Source organism: Mesitornis unicolor, unplaced genomic scaffold, assembly GCF_000695765.1.
Source record: "Mesitornis unicolor isolate BGI_N332 unplaced genomic scaffold, ASM69576v1 Scaffold48991, whole genome shotgun sequence".
NCBI classification, from domain to species: domain Eukaryota; kingdom Metazoa; phylum Chordata; class Aves; order Mesitornithiformes; family Mesitornithidae; genus Mesitornis; species Mesitornis unicolor.
Window position 1 is genome coordinate 2816 of NW_010165357.1, and position 10336 is coordinate 13151.

At 37.5% G+C, this 10336-nt stretch overlaps 1 protein-coding gene across 1 annotated transcript; it reads left to right on the plus strand.

Moving 5' to 3' along the window:
* Positions 1–5604: 5604 nt before the first annotated feature.
* On the plus strand, positions 5605–6335 carry LOC104548550 (kelch-like protein 15). The gene has a single exon (XM_010194599.1). It carries the CDS (start codon positions 5607–5609, stop codon positions 6333–6335), a length of 729 nt encoding a protein of 242 aa, XP_010192901.1. The 5' UTR covers positions 5605–5606.
* The last annotated feature ends 4001 nt before the right edge of the window (positions 6336–10336 follow it).

Genomic DNA, 10336 nt, shown 5'->3' on the forward strand with positions numbered 1-10336 from the left:
TTCAGTTGCTGTTAGTGGGGAATTATGGTGAAAAATGGTGGTTCAGGCAAGGTTTAATCATTTTAGCATCAAACCATGTAAACAAAGGTTTCATTTGGGGCAGATATTATCTATACTGTGTAAACATATATTTATACACTCATTGCATTCTCATTCATTGCAGTACATGGCATTCAGAGGCCTGGTTTGTAGCGATGAATATGTGCAGTTGTGAATGTTTTGCTTGTATGTGCAAATGCCCATGTATTGTATTTTCATACATGTGTATAACATTCGACTATGAAGAGAACTCCCATCTCTGCAGGAAAGTGTGTGTTTTAACAAAATTAGGGTCAAAGACTGCTGCTTAAAGCAGCCTTTGCTATGCACATCACTAAATAAAGCATATGTAATGACTTTAAAATTCGCATTTAAATGCATGCATTTGATGGATAGAAGGGATGGGGTAGATGGAACAGATTACTGGATTTTAAGATCTTTTTTAGTACTTCATGTAACCAAAGTATGGTCCTGTATGTCTGGTGAAATCTCTTTTCCTGTAACTTGTAGGTACCGTGTTTTATTACATGAAAATTTGTTCAGCTGTGTTCACGTAGGTGCTTTCTCAGAATTTCTATGAGGTAGGTAAAATGAATAAGTACTTCATAATCTGTAAACAAAGGAACTTGCTAGTTCTGTCTCAGCATCTCAAATGAGTTATTAAGGAACTGCAGTAAAAGAAAGCAGAAATCTGCCTTTCAGCTGGTGAGCTTGAGTCAGTATTGTCAGTTCTTTCCTCGAACAATACATTTCTGTCCCTGGGAAGTGCATGTAAGCTTGCGTATTACGGAAAGACACCTATTTAAAGGGCATTTTTTTCAGGAAGTACTGCTTTTGGATAGATTTTTAAATTGAGCGGTGTATGAGCCAAGACTGGGTATTCCGTTACTTTCTTCTCAATAGGCTGTGCATTTAGACTCCATTTCTTCTGCTTGTGACTGAGAGCCTCAGACACTCTGTGGAAAGAAGGTTCTCCTTGTTTAGCAAGAAAAAGCGGTCTGGAACAGGGTTTTCAGACTTCTGTTACAGCTGCGGAATAAAGATGAGAAATCAGTGTTCCAAGTAAGTGGTTTTACAGTCAAGGCAGAGTAGACTCTGTAATGCATTATGTGCTAAAATAGGAAGAAATGTCAGGAAAATCTAATAAGGTTAAGCGTAGTTCTCTTTTGGCTTTTCAGCAGAGAATTGTACTTCCTGTGCTGCATTATACTGATCAGCTCCAGTATGCGCAGAACAATGCAGAACGGCAACTTAGATTTTTTTTTTTCTTCCCCCTTTATTGTCTATGCATTGGAATTTTTTGTTCCAGTTTTCTTACAGACCACTGTAGGCTATACATCTTCCATAGGATTAAGTGTGCTATTGTGAATTGTATGGGTGAAGAAAATCTAGCTCTGAATTTTGCATTTTTATGGAAAATATGAAAAAAAAATTGATATGTTATTGTCCTCTGGGAAATAAGCTGCAGCATTTGAATAGTGCATGGAATTACATCTAAGATCGCAAGTCTGTGTGTGGGAGGAATGGCATAGCTACGCTTTTAAAAAAATGACTTAATTTGAGAGTATTTTGTATTGCTTTTTTAATATTTGAACTACCACATTGCTATTTGCTTTTGACTCAGGATAGTAGCTATAGAAATGAAGATTTCTACCAGTCGATCATAATATGCATTTAACTATCTAGTTTCTCAGTTGCTGTGTTATTTTAACTCCCTTGTGTATTTGCACTAGCCAATGCATTTTTGTGTTGTAAAGAAAAAGATGTCTGCTGATACGGTGCATGGCTTTATGCCAAAAAAAGGGTATTTACTCCTTTATTTAATGCAGGAAGACAAGCAGTCTTTTGCTCTTCACTCATAGAATTCTGAAGCTTCCTTGGGTGATGTTATGGAGAAGTCTTGCTGGTTTTGTCTCTACTTAAATAATCCATTAAATGCTGTCTGCAGTTTGGGAGGAAAAACATTTTGAGATTGAAAACTGTAGATTTACTAAATATAATGTAAGCAGGGATGTGAAAAGAAGGATTAAGTGACTTAAAGCCCCACATTTTTAAAACATTCTGAAATAATAATTGCAGACTGTTGAGCACTTTTTTACCGTTGTAGACTTCGGTGGCTGACTTGTGGTTTTAATACATTTTTACAGAATAGCCAGTTCTAGGGACATGTGAAAATTAGAAGCCTAGAAGGAGTTATCTAAATGCAGGGGTTTTTAACATACTTTGGTTATTCGTAACACTTTATTTTTTGATAGATTTAAAAACTGAAGGGTAATAGCTTGTGTGCATGTGTGCCTTACTGCTATTTAGTCAGTTAAAAAGATGGTTGAAAAAAAAATTCAATCTCTATGTAAAGCAACTTGATCGCAATCACAGACTAGTTAAGGTCGGAAGGGACCTCTGGAGGTCACCTGGTCCACCCCTCCTGTTTCCCAGGACTCTGATGCCAGTTCTGGTGTATTATTTTTTTGTTTTGATCCTTAATAGAGTGCTCCTCTGGATTTGGTGCATTGACCCTCTACCATGTATCTCTGCTTATCTTCACTTGCCAACTTTTCTTTTTTGCTGCTTTGAAAGAAGACTTTTTAAGCCGTCCTGTATAAAAGTTTCTCTCCTTTTATTTGCTGAGTGACTATAATGTAATTATCTTTCTCAAGTTAAGGAGAAGGACCCAAGTATGTGTATGGAGCTTACTGGTATGGTTCTTCTATGTTGTTCATGCACACAGTAATGTGTGTACTGCTCTAAAGAAATCCCTTCTGTGAGATTCCCACCTGCATGAGCCTGTGTGATGGGAGATCCCATTATTTTCAGATTAATGTACATTGCTTTGGTCACCTGGGGAATGATACTTAATTTCTGACCTTTTTTTTTTCCCTCAAATATATAGTTATGTTATTCTGCTCCCATCTCATATTTGCAATTTCCAACTCTCCTGTCTGGTCTTTTATCTTAGAATTGAAGCTGAGCTGTGTCTTGGTTGTTCTCATAAAGAAATGAAACTTACACAGTTGTACCATCTGAGAATCCTAATAACCTTTGAACCTCTTGGAAAATTTCAAACAAAATTGAGACATAGTTGTTTCAAGTTGCTGTATATTTTATGAAAACAGGTGGCCATTTAGAGGCAAGTGACCATTAAATCTCTCGAACAGGAAAGACTGAAGTATGCGCTGAGCTACTATTAAACATCAGAGAACTGGGGGTGGGGGCTGTTACAAGTGCTCCAGTGAAAGAAAAAAGCTAATATTAGTGCTTACCTTTTATTTGATAACAGAAATCAAATTAGAAAGCAAAATCCTGAAAAGTCAGGCTTTATGCTTCCTCTTCAGTTTGTTGCTTCTTTTTGAGGTGCTAAGAGTTAGTAAAATAAAGTCTTTCCTTGTCTGCTTTTATGCAGGAATTAGCAACAGGTAAGAACAATATTTTGTGGTAATTTTCCTTTCTGGTAGGCATGTGCTGTGTTCAGGAGTAAGGGACTCCGAATAAGAAGATCCAGAGTGGTTTGCATTTTCTTTGTCTTCAGTGGCATTGAGGGGAGCGTGCTATCATGGACGCTGGCGAGAACGTGATCGGCTTGTCAGCTTTGTTTTTTTGCTGCTGCTCTTACTTTCAGGAATTTGAATTCTGTCATAAGGCCTTAATTTTCTTGAACACTCCTGACATTAACTCTGTTGTGCACAGAACCTGTCAGCAGGCTCCAACAGCGTGGGAGCAGTGCTAATTCCATGAGGTGTGGCTACGAACACCCACTCACCATTTTAGTTTGCATAGACAAAGAGTATCTCCAGTTTTGTTTTCCAGGATGTGTGCTGATGAATTTAGGAGAGGAGATGATTTTCTGTTGATGGAATCTAATAAAATACATTTAAGTTAAAATGGCAGCAGTCAGGATGTGGTGCTTGAGGAAGTGGGAGTAACATAACTGCTCTGTGAAGTTATGAAGCCCGGCCAACCTAAAGTCACTTCTGGGTCCTTGTACTGCTGTCAAGTTCTATAACCTTGACAATTAGCAGGTTTTAAAATGTGTTAATGCTGGTGTTACTTAGCTTTTAATGTAGGTTGCCAGTACCAAACCATTAATTTTAATTGTTATAGGAAATTCAGAGTTAAATGCACAAATAACTGAGTGAAAGTTCCAGTGTACGTTAAGGAGGGATAGAGTGTTAACAGAAACGGTTGAACCAGTTCTGGTAGCTGATTAATGCCAAAAAGAGAAGAACTTACTCTTCTTCCCTGTTCCTGCTCATGTGTGATGTCCTGCCCTCTGCATCCGCTTGGTTCTTCTGCCGTCCGCTCTGCTGCGTCAAGTCCCAAGTCAGCTTACTGAAAAACAGAAAGCTCTCTGGTTTTGAAGTTTTGTGTGCGCTGGGGAGCGGTGGTGTTTGTTCTGTTCCCCCCAGCCCTCATTTAGTGTTCTGGCAGATTTATGAGTTGAATGGGCTTTCTTGAGGAGCCCAGTGAGCCCCAGAAGTGGCTCAAAAAAGGCAACAGGGGCTCAGACCCCAGACTGAGGACAGAGGGAGAATGGAGTGCGCTGTTGCCCTTTGACTAGTGGTAAATTGTTAGATTGGTTCAAGCTGCCCTGTGCAACTTCACCCAACCCAAACCCAAGGAAGCCGACTGAGGTTTTGATAAATTCCTGGATTTTGCATATTTTCGATACTTTTTTTTAATTGAATATTTGTTTAACTTTAGCAGGATATGATCCTGCTTGTCCTTAATTTCTTTTTGGATTTTTTTAGTTTGACTATAGCTTGCGTGTAAGTAACACTGCATGTGCAAATGTTCAAATGCTTAATTGCTAATTCACTAAACCCAGTGTACAGAATATTATTTATTGCAACCTGATCTTATCAGTGCTTCCTATTGCCTTAGTATTGCCTTAGTATTTTGCTCTTTATAAATCTCATCACCTCATTATACCTATAGTAAGAAACAGGGGAAGGAGGGGAGTGATTATGTTGTTACAGGAGAAGTGAAACACACAAGCTTAAATAGTGTCTCTGAAAATGTTTGGTTTCCTGTAAATAACTTTGGAGTAAATTGACATATATTTTTAAAGAGACTTTTTTTTTTAGGTTGTACCTTATACAGATGTACTAGAACTTGTTTCTGAAGTTAGGGAAGTTCTGCTTCCTTTTTAAAACCTTTGATATTCAAGAGTGGGTGTTTTATTGCTCCCCTGAGATAAATTCTTTAGAAAGATTAAGTGGGGGGAAGCGGAGGAGAGAACATTTTTAGCATTGTGTATTCATTATCTGACCACTAAGTAGCTTGGAGTGAGGAATCACTTTGGCAGTGTTGCATAGATATTCTTGTTTGTTATCCTTTACTTAAAATGAGAATATTCTGGGGAAGAAATATTTGAAGTTTGTGTTTTATTTTGCTTCTTAAGTTGATTTTTTTCAGCTGAAGAGAAAGCAAAAAGAATGGTGAAAACTTCTAAGCCTTAATGAAAACAATCTCAGGATTTATCTGGTCAGGAAGGGCTTGTGATATGTTATTAGAAGTAAGAATTTATTTTTCTTTTTATTTATTTATTTTTTCTTCCCCCCAGGTGATTCATGGCAGGGGACGTGGAAGGGTTTAGCTCCTCCATCCATGACACCAGTGTCTCTGCTGGATTCAGAGCACTGTATGAGGAGGGATTGCTTCTTGATGTCACACTTGTCATTGAAGACCACCAATTTCAGGCCCATAAAGCACTGCTTGCCACCCAGAGTGATTACTTCAGGATTATGTTCACAGCTGATATGCGAGAACGAGATCAGGACAAAATCCATTTGAAAGGTCTGACAGCTACAGGCTTCAGTCATGTCCTCCAATTCATGTACTATGGAACTATTGAACTGAGTATGAACACTGTTCATGAAATCCTGCAGGCTGCCATGTATGTCCAGCTTATAGAGGTGGTAAAATTTTGCTGCTCTTTTCTCTTAGCTAAAATCTGCTTAGAAAACTGTGCGGAAATTATGAGACTTCTGGATGATTTTGGTGTAAACATCGAAGGAGTCAGGGAAAAATTGGACTCCTTTCTGCTAGAGAATTTTGTGCCACTCATGTCCAGACCTGACTTCCTTTCATATCTGAGCTTTGAGAAGCTCATGTCTTACTTGGATAATGATCATCTGAGCAGGTTTCCAGAGATAGAGCTGTATGAAGCTGTTCAGGCCTGGCTGCGCCATGATAGAAGACGCTGGAGGCATACGGACACCATCATTCAGAACATCAGGTTTTGTTTGATGACACCATCCAGTGTTTTTGAGAAGGTTGGTGCATTTGAAAAGCAATAGACAGGATTCATCATTTAGCTAGGGCAGCATGCCATTAAATAGGTAAGATTCTCAAACCTATTAGGAGGAACAAAAAGATAGCATTTATTTTTCTAATAAACCCATAGAAGACAAACATATAAAAATGTTGTGATCTGATTATTAGACAATAGTACGCACAGTGGCTGGAGAACAGGTAGGTTTACAACACATGTTTTTAAGTGACTTCATACGGAAAATAACGTCACTTGTATCAGGTTTTATTTCAGTTGTTCTTACTGTTTTCCACAAGGTGCTTCTTGCTTTCCACAAATTGTAGAGCTGCATACAGTATGTAGGGCATGTGTCATGATAATTGTTATCAACATTATCAAAACATAGTGACTGTAGATTTTACATGTTTTAAGTACAGATTTTTTTAAATTTACAAATGAAAACTAGCACCTGCTGTTAAATCTGCAGGGTGGTTTTGTTGGTGGTTGTTGTTGTATCTTCAGTGCTTACGCTGTTACACAGCCGTTGGAAATAAGCCCTGATCCTGTAACGTTACACATGTTTGGTTCTACACAAGGCACGTACTACAATCAGAAGTTACTGATCAGACAGTGTGAAATGCAGTGATTTACTTTAAATATCAGAGGAATCTTTGTAACAGATAATCTAAAATTCAACTGGTCTTTGTATGCTTAAAGAGGTTAAAAGCAAATTTGCTTTTTCTGCTGTTCTGTTGAAGAATGGACAAAAACGTTTTCTGATTCCTGAGAATCTCTTGAGTATTTGTCAACAGAAGAGAATTACAAAACTTCGTGAGCAGCTCTCTCACAGGCTAGGAACAGTAGGAGTGTGCAGGTTAGGAATTACTTAAACTATGCTGTATTGTTTTAACAATGTTAATTTTGTGTGATAGTATACATCTTTAACTTGTGTAATTTTCACCGCTCAGTGAATTAATAGGATTTATTTGTGTTTTTGTTGAGCTTCTGACAAATTAATTTCCTATATATTTTCACTTTGGTATCTAGTGACTATACAGATAAGGCTGTATTTTTCTTGGTGGTTCTAAGGGCTACTGGATCATTTAAGCAGTGATGCTAACTCTTACTTGTATTTGATATTATAAAAGCTATGAATTGCTTCAGAGATGAGTGAATTTTTATATTTTTGGTTTTTGTGTGTGTGAAATGAGTAGAGGAAGTAACAATACGTAAAATATATTTATGATCCTGTATTAGCCTATAGACATAAGCAAAATAAATACGAACGTATTTTAGAACAGTAATGTTTATATTGGGTTAAAATGTTTCCAACTAGTAAGAGCTGAACTCTGCAAGATACTGCGTAGTGTCTTGTTTTTATTAATGCTTTAACCTTATTACTACATCATGTAAGCCCTTCACTAGGAAAACTGATAGGATTCATGGAGTATCCTTAAGGTCAGTCTAATAGAGTAAGGCTTGTCTGAAAGAGTCTGCTTCAGCTCTTTGAGTTTTTGGAATACATGTTCAACCATCGAGCTGTCTTCAGTTAAATTTCTGTAAGCACAAGTGAAAAGTATATGTTGGTCTCCAGTGTTATATTTAGGTATAACTTCTGGAGTTTTTGTATCAGTCATATAAATCCTGCATACAGCAGCGCTTCTCATGTTTTATTCTGACAGCTACCAAATGGCCAGATAGGTACAACCTGAGGAGAGAAGTAATTTTCAGCATAGCACTAATATACCAACAAAAAAGCTTTATCTGTGGATACCCTTTTCATTAACTGGATATGGGAACAGAGAGAAGCCAGTGCAGATTCTGGAGTGGGACAACTCAGCAGAGGAGGGCACAGCTAAATAAGTATGTCATTTGTTGCTGCAGCTGGGAATGTATTTGTGTTGTGCCCTGGTTAGAGAGCATTGAATAATCCAGCGTGACAAGTGACAAAGGACAACTGCAGTTGGAGCTAACATCAGAATATAAACCACACTTTTTTTCTTCTTCTTTTTCTTTAATAAAAGAGTATGTCTTTTAACTGTTATGGAAGTAACATGAGGAGAACTCTCTTCTGTGTGTAGAAGAGAGGAAATATTGGTAAAACGGCTTTTTTTCTTTTTTCTTTTTTTGAGATCCACAAACAGAATTCACCCTTTTCCTGAAGCCAGCACATACTAAATGCCTGGGTGAATGTACCAAATACAATCTGAGGTTGACTCTTACGCTTCAGCGAGCTCTGCATTCGCTATACCCTGGCTGGCTTGTCATATGTACTCTTATGTAATCTTTCTAATACGCATTTCGAAGACGCCTGTCATTGTAGTATATAAATAACTTACATAACTTAACTTTGAAAGTCACAGTAAGGATGCTTTTTGGCCTCTGAAGCCAGTCTATTTCTTACAGCGTTTTTGAAGAGATTTTCTATCTGAGTGGGATGGCTTGTCCTTTTAAAAATGAAATTATGCGTGTCTCTAGATTTAGACCTTGAGTCTGATGTGCATTTGGAGTGAAGGTGCAGCCTGCTTGCTTAGAGTAAACAGTACTGGAAGAACTGCTTCTGAGGTGTGAATTAGATACTCCTTTTGTTCCTCTTCTGTTAAAATAGGTGTAGATGTATGGGGGAAATGGAAAAATAAATGAAGTCAGGGTTTGAGGAATAGTTAGAAAATAAAAGCAAAGTGAATGGGGAGAAGCAGAAGTTCCACTATCTGTGTTACACTTTCCTTTATTTGAAACGCATCCATGGCTCTGTAAATCTTGAGAAAGATTGGAGATAAAAGTTGAGGGCATTTCTGCTAGATCATTGAGTTCATCTTTGTTATTGGAGGCAACCATGGCATGATTTCCTTTCATACACTTTTTAAAGTTCTGTTTAGTTTCTGTGTAGTTATTGTAGGAGGATTGAAATGTTGTTTCAAAACCTCTGTCCTTAAAATTGAAAGGTTTTTATGTTGTTGGTGTCCAGTTTGTAGAGTTTGTGGTTACAAGCTTATGCTGATTCATAAATTCCCAGCTTAAATCAGAAACTCGGTCATCACTAGGTGCATCAGCTTCTGCTTTAGTGCGTTATCTTTTGAGTATGTGCTTTCCTGTGCCTTGAAAATAGTAACTTTTGATAAGATGTCATTGTAATTTTATGTTATTGTGACTTTATCTTTGATAAATGTGTTGAATTTCTCTTTTATTTTCTCATTTAGTTCCGTGTCTAGTAATTCATATGTCTTTACTTATACAACTTTGTATGCTGAAGCTTAGAATAAGAAGTGTCTAGTGGATGAGGTTAGTGGGCCCCTCTTACCTTAAATAGGTGCTGCACTTGATATTTTTATGTTTAATGTTTTTGTGCTGGTTTGATATATTTATTATGTGCTGAACATCTCAGTTCTGGCATATAGACTGTTGGCTCCACTCTGATTTGAGAGATTAGATTTGAGTTAGATTCTGGCTTGATAGTGATAATTTCTCTTGCCAGTTTCTAGAAGGGAACAGCAAAATGTTTGAGGGCATTGTCCCTGCTGCATCGTCCATAATTAGGCTGGAAAACATTCGGCACTTGCAGAATAGCCCTTCAAAGCCCTATGCTAATACTGACCAGTTTTTGTACTGGCCGTGGGGTGTAACTAAGTAGTGACGGATGCTCCAAAAAGGGAAAGTGAGGTACAGCGGTTTGTCTGATGCTATGTGCACTGCTGTTTGGTTGCAAAGTAATTTTGATTGCTGCTGTGTTACAGACATAGACGTGACTTTTTCTATTTGACTGAATTTTGATTTGGAATAAGTATGTTGACATTTGGATAATGTTTTTTGACGGGCTTAGAATATGGCCAAAGATAAGTAGATGTGAAAATCATAAGTATCCTAGTTAGTAGGATTGATGGATCTTTAGTTTTGATTCAGATTAATCTTTAGTAACATACCTTTTTTTTTCTTTTTAAGAAAAAGGAAGAATTTGCTCTCTAGAAGCCTCATACAGGTGCCATCATTATTCATTGAAAAGGTGTAGCATAGCTTCTGTATTATCACAGAATCACAGAACGTTAGGGA